Source organism: Pinus tabuliformis, chromosome J, assembly GCF_031772625.1.
Source record: "Pinus tabuliformis cultivar Carrire ecotype Pingquan chromosome J, CPIR1, whole genome shotgun sequence".
Lineage (NCBI taxonomy): Eukaryota > Viridiplantae > Streptophyta > Pinopsida > Pinales > Pinaceae > Pinus > Pinus tabuliformis.
The window spans coordinates 725922473-725936516 of record NC_142295.1 but is presented as its reverse complement, the minus strand read 5'-3'; the positions used below and the strand labels follow the sequence as shown (position 1 = coordinate 725936516).

The following is a 14044-nucleotide window of genomic DNA, read 5'->3' as shown; positions in this document are numbered from 1 at the left end:
TAACAATTTTCAAAACATGTATAAAATAGCAACATAATACTAATAAAATCAGTATTATTTTTAATCAAAACAAGTAAAATTCAAATATGATTAACAAATCAAAATATTTCATGAATATCGTTATTCTACGATAAATTAACAACATACATAAATCAAACTCATCGTATGATTACAAAATAAAAATGTCTCATTGATATAGGGTAAATTCACAACACCCATCTAAACATAGCAATGTCATTCTACACAATAATTTCTTCATAAAAAACAATGCATGTGCATGCCTAGCTACCACCACTAAGATCATCCTCATGATCATCTTGACCATCCTCATTACTCTGATCCACATCATCACCAACACCGCAACTATCATCATCATCTCCTCCTTCACCACCATCATCCTCATCGTCATCCTCATCATCTCCTGATATATGTTGAACATAATTTGGATCATCGTCTTGGCAATCATTACCTATAGCATTCTGACAAAAAAAATCAATATTACATGTTAGTATTAATTACATAACACAACACATGTTTTTGTTATACAATGTTAACCATAAAATGAGGTAAGATATAATATCTAATAGTACTAAAAAATAAAATGAAAATATGGTTTAAAAGTATATTGGAAATCCAACTAAGATTACATACCATAGAGTCCATCCAAACAACAAATTCAACCCATCTCTTTTGCTGCAGCACCTCCTTTTCCAAACGATTTGGAGGTCTTCCATATTTTAGTTCCTATCAATCAGTAAATAGGGAGAAATTAGATAACAATGAATTTCTTCTAGTACAAAATTTATTAAAAAAATATCACATGTTTAATATACTTACAAAGGTTGTTATGAGTGCTTTTAAACCTTTCTGGCCACTACGATGAGTGACTTTTGTCTTGGTTAACCTCGCCTTGGATGCCTTGTCCTTAAACATAAACCAATTCAATTTATTTTCACACAAATACATGTCTAAGATACTTATAAGTATTAATACATTCTAAATAATGTTTAATGAAAAATTCAATACCTGAATGCTCTCATTGCCGACTTTTCTTTGTGCATCCAACTTCTCATATGATTTTACAAGTTCTTTCCATACTTTAAAAGGTATGTCAATAGGTCTTTGTTTCAGTCTTTGATCTTGAGGCATTTTTTTAATTTTTCTTGTTTGGTTAAAAATTTTGGTTAAAAAAAACCGAACAAGTAATTCACATCAATGGCATGGGGACTCTATGGATATGTGTAAAAAAATGGCTATAAAGAAAACATCCAAAAAACATATGAGCTCTCCCTTTGATGGTCACTTGGGGCATATGGCTGGAAAGGAACAACTCCATTTTCGAAAATCAAGGACAATCCTTTCTCAAAGTCCTTCCTAATATTTGCTCCAAATGTCTTAAAATGAAAAACAAAATTCAAACGTCATCCTTAAACATCTCCCTTAAATATAACGTTGGACCATAAATTCTTCACTTTTATTGCTATCGGCTCTGGAATGATTTTTCTATATGCAATTATATAATGAAATATGTGTGCACTAATGAAAAAACATTGAGTTTCATTTTTCATAATCACAAACAATGAAAAAAGAATCACACGTAACTAGCATCATTTTGGAAATTTTATATTTATTAAAAATCTTTAACATGTTTTCCTCCCATATCTCATAAAAAGGTGTGAAATTTTTTATATACTCTCCAATAAGCACTACAACAAAACCAGCGATTTGGAGGTTTTACACTAAGATTTTCAACATCGAGCTTACTAGGGCTTGCACCACCGGGGTTATTAGTAAGAATCTCATGAGGTTTGCATAGCCATGATTATTAGAATCAAAATAGTAGGATTTGCACTAAAAAACAGTTCATAGAGCTTTCCTGCTGGGGATAAAATCACAAGTTCAACTTTTGCAGTGCAGAGCACCGAGAGCTCGTAAGTTTTCTTCAGCAATCCACCTACGTTTGGAAAATGTAGCCTGCCTGCTGGCGATGTTCTCAATCCTCTTCCTCTGCATCTTTCCCCTCACTATTCTTGTATGTCCTCTTTCGTTTTTCCCTCCAAACAAACCCTCTCAAATTGAGAAAGCAGAACAACTCACTCGATGAGAATCCGAATCCAATTATCGCTTCTAACAATAACCCAATACGATACCAGAAGTGATTACACAAAACCTCATTGACTCTTCATTTGTTTGGAAAAGAGCCAAGCATATACTTCTGACAAGGGTTTTCGTCTCAAGTCTGGCTCGCAGGACATCGCTTAGTCAATTGCGAGAAAAGTTTTCCACCTGCCTGTCACATACGGTTTGTCACACTATATATTAAAATAAGGTTGATCATACTAACAATAAGGTTGTATAGTTTAAAAGGAGGGCTCTCCTGACTGCATTTGGTTGGTTTATAGAAAAGATTGCTGGAATGTGTAATGTGAATGCTCTGATAACTGTTTTTTAAGCATTTGGAAGTATTAAAACCCCCTAGGATAATTAATGTAAGACCTGTTAATTAATGTGTAAAGATGGCTATTGTCCTTGGGCTACCTTAGCTGTTCGTGTTTAGTGATCTGTGGTATTATGACTCCTCAAGTCACTATTAAACCATGAGAACCATGCCCAGGCAGACTAGTGTGACATTGTGGATGAGAACCAAAACTAGACTCCTATAACCTCCTTTTTCATCCTTTAAATTGCAGAATTAACTGACTGTTCTAGTAATCGTTCTTGAGCACCTGAAGATGTGCACCCTAAATAATAAGAATAATACCCTGTAACATATGAATAGTCCATCCTGTGCATGTAGGATATGCACATGAGGTCCAATAAAATCACTAACCAGAATACCAGGTGTTATTAAAGCCTCTACAGGTTGATATATATGAATGTTACAGTGTGCAGGAGTATGATTCAATTCCATACGAAAATACAAAACATCTGATAGGATTTCCTTATACCTCATAGGCAAACAACCATTGTCCCTTCTATAGATGAGCAGAATAAGTGCTTGGTTCTCTACACTAAATAAAGACAAAGTATAGTACTTATTGCTGACAAAATAGGATTTAAATCGCGGTTCAATTGCTTGACATTCAGCTAGTCACAGAATTGTAGAGTGCATAATCATAAGTGATGTTGCGAGCCTCATTGCTCAAAGTCTAAGGGTCTTGCGAGCCATAATCACAGCCATGTATGGCATATCTTGTGATTATGGCATTTTATGAGGTCAATTCTTGTGAAGACATTTCAGTTTATAATAAATTTTGAACCTCAACAGAGTTTTGGCAAGACCTGGCTGAGCTAGGACATCAACAACACAGCTGATATGAATGACATAATCTAGCCTCAAGAGGGAGCCTCTTTTGTTTCATCACTCTAACAATCTATGAAGTGGTGGAAAGCATAACAACTTCCCCTTGAATATGACACCTAAACTGAGTACAAATCCTAAATGATGCAGCCCTTGGTGCATGTCTCTCAAAGTATCGATATTTCAAATGTTGAAAGCTCTTGTGCCCATTTGATATGCATTTGATTGCAGTTCCCCTGAAGAAAGAATCTTATAAAGGTGAGGCCATGGCCAATATGTTAGCCATATCCATTGGAGTTGCCATTGCTTGACAACTTTAGTGTGATCAGTCCCACCATGATTCACATGGGCTTCTACTCAACACTGGCTGTTGCTATTGTAAGAGTCTTCAAGCTCGTTGAACCCATAGTATTGATAAGTGTATTCTTTGGGTCTCTGGTTTTCAAATTCTGCCTATGTTTTCCTCTCAGTATCATTATTTCAAATGCTGAAAGCTCTAATTCCCATTGCTGTGTATTTGATTGTGGTTTCCCTGAAGAAAGAAGCTTATAAAGGTGAGCCTGAGGCCAATATGTTGGCCATATCCATTGGAGTTACTATTTCAGCTTATGGGGAGGCCAAGATGAATGCATGGGAGGTGATTATCCAGTTAAGTGCAGTTGCATGTGAGACTACCCAATTGGTTCTCATACAAATTCCACGAACATCAAAAGGGATTAAGTTGAATCCCATCACATCTTTGTTGCTCCTTGTTGCCTTGTTTTTCTCAGCACCCCCGGGGCCTTAGTAGAATACCCATTTCTGATAATCAGGGTCTCTTCCTTTGATTTGGATTACATGACATTTCTGCTTGTGCCTTGGCTCTTAATCTTGTAGTGTTTCTTCTGATAGGAAAGACTTCAGCCTTGACTATGAATGTTGCTGGTCTTGTTAAGGACTGGCTGCTCATAACATAATCTTTGTCTGTAATAAATGAAAAGGTTACAGTCATAAACTTGAGTGGGTGTGGACTGGCTTTTCTGGCTGTCTGTTACTATAATCATTTGAAACTTCAAGCTCTCAAGTCCAATGACAACCAACCAAAGTACCTCAGCAGTGCAGCTGATGCCAATGATGAAGGAGAAGGTTTGATAATGACGAGTGGGAGATTCTCCATCAGAGATTCAGAATCAGTAGAGAAAAATCAAACTCAAGCTTTCGAGAATTTCTCGGGTTGACAGGGTATTATTGCAGGTTTGTTAAGGATTATGGGAGAATAGAAGCACTTGTAACAACATTATTGAAGAAAGATGCATTTTCATGGACTCCAGAAGCAATGAAGTCCTTTGAACATCTTAAAGAGGTAATGTGCCAAGCACTGGCCTTAGCTATGCCAAAATTCACAAAAACCTTTATTTTGGAATGTGATGCCTCAGGAAATGGAATTGGTGCTATTTGCAGTTGGGAACATCTACCTAGGACAATATCAACCAAGCACCTCTACTCAAATATGACAAACATATGTTGCTTACACATGCATGTAGCATTTGCCAAAAATTCCATGGCTACCTTACAACATGATGTTGGGTAAAAAGGCCAGTGTTACAGGTCATAAATGCAGAAATAGACACTGAAACATAGTAAAATGCTGAAAATTCAAAATAGACTTTCCTCCCTCCCTCACTCTACAATATTGAGGACAAACCATTGTATATGGGCTCTCAACACCAGTAGGCAGCCACGTATCACATAGATTTGTGAAAAAATTGCCCTCAAACAAGAACAAAACACAAACATTTCCAAAAATCTGCTCTTAAACAGTAAAAAATCCCACAGATTTTGATAAATCTACACAAAATCAATAGTGAAACACATGAATATGGATTTCTGATTAATCTACCTAATCTCTGTGGCAAAACACTCAGAAATCTATCAATTTCTTCTTGAATCACCAAATCAGCAACCACTTCTCCCAGATATACAAATCTCACCAACAATACAAGGAAAAACAGATCCAGTCCACTGCCAAATCATCTGATCGGCCAATAAAACTAAGAAATGTCAATGATTAACTATCTACACAGGCCTCTATTTCAATTTTTTCAATCTTTGTCTCCAAGGGCTCTGCAACTACTCCCGCACTTCAAAAAATCGAATCTTGTCTTCCTCGCTTTGTACGAGATACGCAATCGAATAACCCAACAACGTTAGAAGAAATATCATCGGGTTCTGGAGGTTTCCAAGCAGACTCAGCTTTCAGCACCTTAATTAGTGGTTGGGGTAAAAAGTCAAAACCAGTTCCTCCCTCTCCTCAAAATTTGTAAAGAAAGCTGATAATGCTCCTACCACGGAGCTTCCTTCAAAAAAAATTCGAGTCACAACCCTTACCCTATCTGGGTCTGACTTCCTTGTCTTCCTCTTCCTTGCTGTGAGACTGACAGCCCCATCTACATAGGAAACTCTCTTGGAAAGTTTCTAGATAGTTCTGAACTGAAGCATAAACAATATGTTTGTCCTTGTATTTGTGTTGAAGTTGATCTAGAATAAGCTCTTCCAGAGAAAATAATCCTCAAAAATGGAGACTGAATCCATGAGCAGACTCTGGATTATCAACAGATCCATTACAAGTGCAAGCTTTGTCACGAATATGGTCGCTTTGCCAATGATTGCAAGTCCAAAACCTCTGTTGTAAGTCCCTCGGGAGAATGTCATGTCCCTAAGAAAACATGTGCAAGGCATGTCAAAGCTGGATCTTCGTTCAGGAAAGAGGTTGTAACTACCACTCCTTCTAACCCTTTTGACCCTTTCACTACCCTTCCTGACATGGTAACCAAACAACAGAATCTGTTTGCCCTGAAGCAGATGACCCTCCTGCTGATTTAGTTAGTCTTTACACCTCTCCTGTCATATCTTCCTCTCTAATAAAAAAGAAAAACCTTCAGTGGACAACACAGCCCCCTCACCCCATGACCTTGCTAACTCATCTCTCATTGAGAAGACCTCGCTAGTTGAACCTCTTAACAACGAAGGGTCTCCTGTTCCTCATCCTAATAGAAACATCAACGCCTCCTGCAAGTAGAAGAAATCAGACTCCTGGGCTGATGGGGAACATCTTGAGCATGTTGAAAAGGGATTCAAAAAAATGGGAAGAAAACCTCACAAGGAGAAAAGAGATGACGCCACTGCCATTGAGAAAATATTAGGCAAGAAGAAAACATTAGAACAACAACACAAAAAACCAGCAGAATGCCAGAAAGGAATCAATGAAATACAGGGACAAGGAGAAGGAAGCATCTCTGCGCACCTCTCAATGAAAATAATTTCTTCGAATATAAGAGGTTTGGGGAACACCATCAAAACCCTGGCAGTAAAGGATATAATAAGGACGGAGAAAGCGGGCATTTTATTCCTTCATGAAACAAAGATGGATGCAAATGAATTTGAAAAAGCCAAGCAAATTTGTTGGGCCAGTAGCAAAGCTGCAATAGTCAGTGCGAGAGGGGACTCAAGAGGCCTTGCCACCATATGGAACCCATACAAATATCAAGAACTAGAAAAAAAGACAACCAGTTCTGGATTAAAACTGTTTTGAAAGACTGTGACAAACAAAACTGTGGCAGTAAAGAAAATCCATCTGGGTAAAGCCAAAGAAGGTGTTAATGTAACTGCTTTAAGAGAAATCAAATTATTGAAGGAGCTTTCGCATCCAAGTAAAATTCAACTAATAGATGCATATCCACACAAACAGAATTTACATATTGTCTTTGAATTCATGGAGAGTGATCTTGAGATTGTTATAAAAGACAAAAACATAGTTCTCTCCCCAACTGATATAACATCCTATATGCAAATGACGTTGAAGGGGTTTGTTGTTTGTTATAAAAAATGGGTTTTGCACAGTGATATGAGCAAAAAGTGCAGTATGTTGGAGCATGAGCAACTGGGGAAGTTGGTCTTCATCAACTACAACATTTGGATGCTCACAAAACAATTGCAGGCAAAGGATCTAGATCCAATTTTATTTGATAAGGTTGATCTAGTCTTTCATTGGGTCTTGGAGGATGAATCTCCTACTAATGATTTGAGTTGGCTTGATTGAAAACTCTTGGGATTCTCTAGTGTTTTGTTATCTCAAATAGAAACACCACATACATTTGTATTACAATTGTTGCTTTTGTCTAGCGATGTGGTCTCTACCCATAGCTATGGGTAGAGAGTGAATTTGATATTGTCCTAGGTAGATGTTCCCAACTACAAGCTATGGGTAGAGAGTGAATTGGTGCTATTTGCAGGGAACAGGCCAGTCATTCACAGTGAAGAAGATAATGACAAGATTAGTGTATAATGATGGACAGGATGGTGCCATGGTGCCAACCTAAATCTCAAGTAAGGAGACATCTGTTCATCAATTTGTCAAGAAGCATGGCCTACAATTCAATTGCTCTAAGCCTATCACTTCTTCCACCTGTCAAATAAATTGTTTCCTGTTTGTTTAGTTGACTATGGTTCTAATAAATATACTATTGTTTGATGTAAATAGACAAAACAAAACAAAAAATATGGAAAGTTGTGACCCCATTTTCTAACTACAAATTGAAATCGGATTACCATAGTGACCACCTCTGCTTATTGGAATCAAAAAGGGGGTGGGTTAACCCAATACGATACCAGAAGTGATTACACAAAACCTCATTGACTCTTCATTTGTTTGGAAAAGAGCCAAGCATATACTTCTGACGAGGGTTTCCGTCTCAAGTCTGGCTCGCATGACGTCGCTTAGTCAATTGCGAGAAAAGTTTTCCACCTGCCTGTCACATACGGTTTGTCACACTATATATTAAAATAAGGTTGATCATACTAACAATAAGGTTGTATAGTTTAAAAGGAGGGCTCTCCTGACTGCATTTGGTTGGTTTATAGAAAAGATTGCTGGAATGTGTAATGTGAATGCTCTGCTAACTGTTTTTTAAGCATTTGGAAGTATTAAAACCCCCTAGGATAATTAATTTAAGACCCGTTAATTAATGTGTAAAGATGGCTATTGTCCTTGGGCTACCTTAGCTGTTCGTGTTTAGTGATCTGTGGTATTATGACTCCTCAAGTCACTATTAAACCATGAGAACCATGCCCAGGTAGACTAGTGTGACATTGTGGATGAGAACCAAAACTAGACTCCTATAACCTCCTTTTTCATCCTTTAAATTGCAAAATTAACTGACTGTTCTAGTAATCGTTCTTGAGCACCTGAAGATGTGCACCCTAAATAATAAGAATAATACCCTGTAACATATGAATAGTCCATCCTGTGCATGTAGGATATGCACATGAGGTCCAATAAAATCACTAACCAGAATACCAGGTGTTATTAAAGCCTCTACAGGTTGATATATATGAATGTTACAATGTGCAGGAGTATGATTCAATTCCATACAAAAATACAAAACATCTGATAGGATTTCCTTATACCTCATAGGCAAACAACCATTGTCCCTTCTATAGATGAGCAGAATAAGTGCTTGGTTCTCTACACTAAATAAAGACAAAGTATAGTACTTATTGCTGACAAAATAGGATTTAAATCGCGGTTCAATTGCTTGACATTCAGCTGGTCACAGAATTGTAGAGTGCATAATCATAAGTGATGTTGCGAGCCTCATTGCTCAAAGTCTAAGGGTCTTGCGAGCCATAATCACAGCCATGTATGGCATATCTTGTGATTATGGCATTTTATGAGGTCAATTCTTGTGAAGACATTTCAGTTTATAATAAATTTTGAACCTCAACAGAGTTTTGGCAAGACCTGGCTGAGCTAGGACATCAACAACACAGCTGATATGAATGACATAATCTAGCCTCAAGAGGGAGCCTCTTTTGTTTCATCACTCTAACAATCTATGAAGTGGTGGAAAGCATAACAACTTCCCCTTGAATATGACACCTAAACTGAGTACAAATCCTAAATGATGCAGCCCTTGGTGCATGTCTCTCAAAGTATCGATATTTCAAATGTTGAAAGCTCTTGTGCCCATTTGATATGCATTCGATTGCAGTTCCCCTGAAGAAAGAATCTTATAAAGGTGAGGCCATGGCCAATATGTTAGCCATATCCATTGGAGTTGCCATTGCTTGACAACTTTAGTGTGATCAGTCCCACCATGATTCACATGGGCTTCTACTCAACACTGGCTGTTGCTATTGTAAGAGTCTTCAAGCTCATTGAACCCATAGTATTGATAAGTGTATTCTTTGGGTCTCTAGTTTTCAAATTCTGCCTATGTTTTCCTCTCAGTATCATTATTTCAAATGCTGAAATCTCTAATTCCCATTGCTGTGTATTTGATTGTGGTTTCCCTGAAGAAAGAAGCTTATAATGGTGAGCCCGAGGCCAATATGTTGGCCATATCCATTGGAGTTACTATTTCAGCTTATGGGGAGGCCAAGATGAATGCATGGGAGGTGATTCTCCAGTTAAGTGCAGTTGCATGTGAGACTACCCAATTGGTTCTCGTACAAATTCCACGAACATCAAAAGGGATTAAGTTGAATCCCATCACATCTTTGTTGCTCCTTGTTGCCTTGTTTTTCTCAGCACCCCCTGGGCCTTAGTAGAATACCCATTTCTGATAATCAGGGTCTCTTCCTTTGATTTGGATTACATGACATTTCTGCTTGTGCCTTGGCTCTTAATCTTGCAGTGTTTCTTCTGATAGGAAAGACTTCAGCCTTGACTATGAATGTTGCTGGTCTTGTCAAGGACTGGCTGCTCATAACATAATCTTTGTCTGTAATAAATGAAAAGGTTACAGTCATAAACTTGAGTGGGTGTGGACTGGCTTTTCTGGCTGTCTGTTACTATAATCATTTGAAACTTCAAGCTCTCAAGTCCAATGACAACCAACCAAAGTACCTCAACAGTGCAGCTGATGCCAATGATGAAGGAGAAGGTTTGATAATGACGAGTGGGAGATTCTCAATCAGAGATTCAGAACCAGTAGAGAAAAATCAAACTCAAGCTTCAGAATTAGGTATTTAGATCATTAATATTGTCTTGTGCTAGAGATTATTGTTCTTGGATTGGCTCCTCTATGCCCAGATCTATTTGCAGGGAACAGGCCAGTCATTCACAGTGAAGAAGATAATGACAAGATTAGTGTATAATGATGGACATGATGGTGCCATGGTGCCAACCTAAATCTCAAGTAAGGAGACATCTGTTCATCAATTTGTCAAGAAGCATGGCCTACAATTCAATTGCTCTAAGCCTATCACTTCTTCCACCTGTCAAATAAATTGTTTCCTGTTTGTTTAGTTGACTATGGTTCTAATAAATATACTATTGTTTGATGTAAAAAGACAAAACAAAACAAAAAATATGGAAATTTGTGACCCCATTTTCTAACTACAAATTGAAATCGGATTACCATAGTGACCACCTCTGCTTATTGGAATCAAAAAGGGGGTGGGTTATGCACAATCCTCCGTATCATTTGCTATTACCAGAGATAATTAAAGCCACCCTAAACTCAAGTCTTAACTATGCTGATAGGGTGTTTGGGGAGGGGGATCCCTTACCAACCCACTATAATCTGCACAAAAGCATCCTAAGAACATATGCAAAATCAACCCTTCAATGAAATGATCCAAGAATATAGGTACTCAAACATTGATTTTAACAAAGAAAAATACAAGACAGAAAGAAAAGATCATAACAAGGATTAGAAGAGTCTAAGAACAGTGCTCACTGTCTACAGAGCCAAGATGAATGCAGAAGTGTTCTTCCTTCAGTTCCCCATCTGAGAAATCAGTTGCATGCCAAACCCAAGTTTTATCACTACCTGCGTGCTCCTGAAGTGACATTGGGGAATGAACTGCAAGGCAAAAAAAAAAAAAAAAACAATATAATCCAGATAATAAGGATCAACACAAATTCTCGGCACAGAAAGCCTCTTAAAACTTTGATGTAAGATAAGCTATTACAATCTCAGGGGGGAAATTACACAAAAAAAAACAAACAAACAAATTTACATACTTAAATGGTTTGCACATATTTTCAATGTCTTGGATTGCCTTATGACTAGCCGAACCTTTGTAGTATCCTTGTGCTTAAGCAACTTTACTGTTCCTACACCACGCTCCTTCCATTGATTCCCATCCTTGTCAAACCTGTACAGCTTCGCCTTCCTGCAGGGTCAAACATATAAAAAAGAATGGGAATATTAATAAACAATGAAACTGCATTAGGATCATTTTAAGAGCCCATGGCATCCATTAGAAGTAACGTCCGCAATATCCCACCATATCAAATGCATTCAAAGATAAATTACCAACGACCTATTAAAAACACAGGAGATATTCCTTAACATTACCGAAAAGGATCCCACAAAAAAGCTCAATAATAACATCAAACATGTAAGAATACAAATCATCAACTATTTAATAACAAAAGAATGCTCATTCCATACATCCCCATAAAGTACAGAAATGATCAACAGCCTGTTCAAAACATCATAGAAAGTCAACAAAAACAGTTGAAAGAAGACCAAAACAGACATATGCCTGAATCATACCACCTCACAACATAAAAAGACAAATCACCCTAATGCCAATAACCAAAAGACAGATTATCAAATAGGCCCAATTCAGTATTCAATGGCTAATCCAAAAACCAAAAAATACGAAACCCCGTATTCTTAACAATAACAAATGACCATCACACCCCCCACTAAACCAGAATAACAGAGAAACCATCATAGATTCTTCAAAGACATTGAAAAAAGGATGGCCTATAGTTCAACAAAATATAAAAAGACTCGTCAAAATACAAAACCCCCAATGATAAAAAATAAACCATCAAATGCATCCCCGAAAAAATCTTCATCGGCAACCTATCAACATAGGAAAACAATTATTACAGACCATAATGAGATCAAAAAATGCTGATCAAAATATCAATGGGACATCAAAACAACAAGAAACTCACAAAATACACAGAAAAGCAAAACCCTAATTACCCGATAAAACAAACCATAGCCCGCTAAATGCATCTACCATAGAGTTTCTTCAGCACCCCGTTGAAATGACAAATCCGATCATCATCAACAGGCAAACAAAACATCGAGAACCCGATAAAAACAGATCTTACTAAAAAGGAGAAAAATTAGAAGTAAATAACTGCCCAAATGCATCTTCCTTATAGTCAAGGTCCCATTTATGTGCACACGAAAAGGGCCACCGAAGAGGCCATGAAAACAACTTTCAACTGAGAAAACAAAATCATGAAATAGCCATGGATTAAGAAATTTACATGTCAAGAAGGACATCCTCCTCTTCTTCGCCCGTGGTGACAGTAACCTCCTCAAGCTTAACAATGGGTGCAACCTGAGCTCCAGTGTCCTCTTCCTTTCCGGCATCATCCTCGTTCTCTCTCGAATCGTCATCTACTGCCCGTGTAAGAACAGGATCCTCCTGAGTTCCAGCCATCCCAATACCAGATAGTGCACAGAAGGAGGGCTCGAATGAAATCAATGGATCCAAAATATGCCAGAAACTCGCCCAATATCAGACACGAATGCGAAACCCCGAGGATTTTGGACAAAGGATTTAACTGTGAAAAAATGCTTCGAAGGCAAAGGGCAAAGAGGTCGATGGAGAGAAAACTCTCTATATAAGGGTTTTTGAGGTCGATGGAGAGAAAACACTCTATATAAGGGTTTTGAAGAGGGAAGGCTGGTAGCTGTTAAAGATTGAGAGTAAAATAGCATCGTTAAAGATAATATAATAAATTATTACAGGGATGGTTGGGGGTTTCAAAGGGAGAGAAGGCCATGGAATAACCCCTAAATCATCTCCAACATGAGAGGCCTACTTCATTCATGTTGTCATGTTGGGACCGAGGTTGTTGTGCGTTTTTTGTTTTCGCAATTTTGAACTCTTTCCTCGGTGATATATTATTGTGTTTATTGTAATAATAATGGGATGGGGTTGAGGGGTTTGTAAATGAGATAAATATGGAAAAGCAATTAGAAATATTGGTTTTAAATTATTATAATAAGTATTGTTGTGGTTGATCCATGATAAGTTGTAGGGTAGTTGGTTTGTATGGGGTTTAGTTGTTACGAGGTCTTAAGTTCAAATGTCATGGGGAGGGGTTGAGAATGGAAGTCATTTTGGGGGCATCAAAACTATTCTAAGGGGCATCTTCCACTGAGCTTTACACAATCCTCGATGTTGAGGATGAAAATAATATGAATATGCCAAGCTCACTCTACAGCCTAGTATGGTTACGGCCATGTTTGTCCATCATTCCAAGGGGCATCTTCCACTGAGATTTACACAATCCTCAATGTTGAGGATGAAAATAATATGAATATGCCAAGCTCACTCTACAACCTAGTATGGTTACAGCGATGTTTGTCCATCATCAAAGTTGAAATTTTGCTAGTGTCGGCCAAAATAAATAAAAAAAAAAAAAAATAAAAAAAAAAAAATACAAAACATTTAAATAATGTTTGCTCATAAAATATAATTGCCAATGAAGAAATTGGATCCCTCTCCGCTCATATTATATCTATATTTAAGATGGGTCTATGCTAGTGGATAACACAAAAATCACAAAGTGAAGAAGAGTTTAATTTCAAGTCAAAGCAAAACTTTGGGACTAGCGCAATTCATCTAACTTCTATTGAAATGCGGTATTTATAGGTGTAATGTGATATATATATATATATATATATATATATATATATATATATATATATATATATA

General features: G+C 37.3%; 1 protein-coding gene and 1 pseudogene across 2 annotated transcripts; both read right to left on the bottom strand.

Moving 5' to 3' along the window:
• Positions 1–190: 190 nt before the first annotated feature.
• On the bottom strand, positions 191–2255 carry LOC149228794 (uncharacterized). The gene is made up of 3 exons (XM_089380865.1): positions 2214–2255; positions 652–744; positions 191–479 (listed from the first exon to the last, which is right to left on the bottom strand). Exons 1-3 carry the CDS (start codon positions 2253–2255, stop codon positions 282–284), a joined length of 333 nt encoding a protein of 110 aa, XP_089236991.1. The 3' UTR covers positions 191–281.
• Positions 2256–11005: 8750 nt separating this feature from the next.
• LOC149228793 (ran-binding protein 1 homolog c pseudogene) lies at positions 11006–12814 on the bottom strand (annotated as a pseudogene). The gene is made up of 3 exons (XR_016248359.1): positions 12585–12814; positions 11310–11461; positions 11006–11148 (listed from the first exon to the last, which is right to left on the bottom strand). The product of XR_016248359.1 is annotated as a ran-binding protein 1 homolog c pseudogene (transcript).
• Between the last annotated feature and the right edge of the window lie 1230 nt (positions 12815–14044).

Excerpts from the sequence above, each read along its gene's own strand:
- LOC149228794 (XM_089380865.1), bottom strand. The coding sequence starts at position 2,255 with ATGTCCTGCGAGCCAGACTTGAGACGAAAACCCTTGTCAGAA. Across the intron at positions 745-2,213 it reads GACGAAAACCCTTGTCAGAA|GAACTAAAATATGGAAGACC; the intron begins GTATATGCTTGG and ends ACTGATTGATAG. Across the intron at positions 480-651 it reads TTGTTTGGATGGACTCTATG|AATGCTATAGGTAATGATTG; the intron begins GTATGTAATCTT and ends TTTTTTTGTCAG.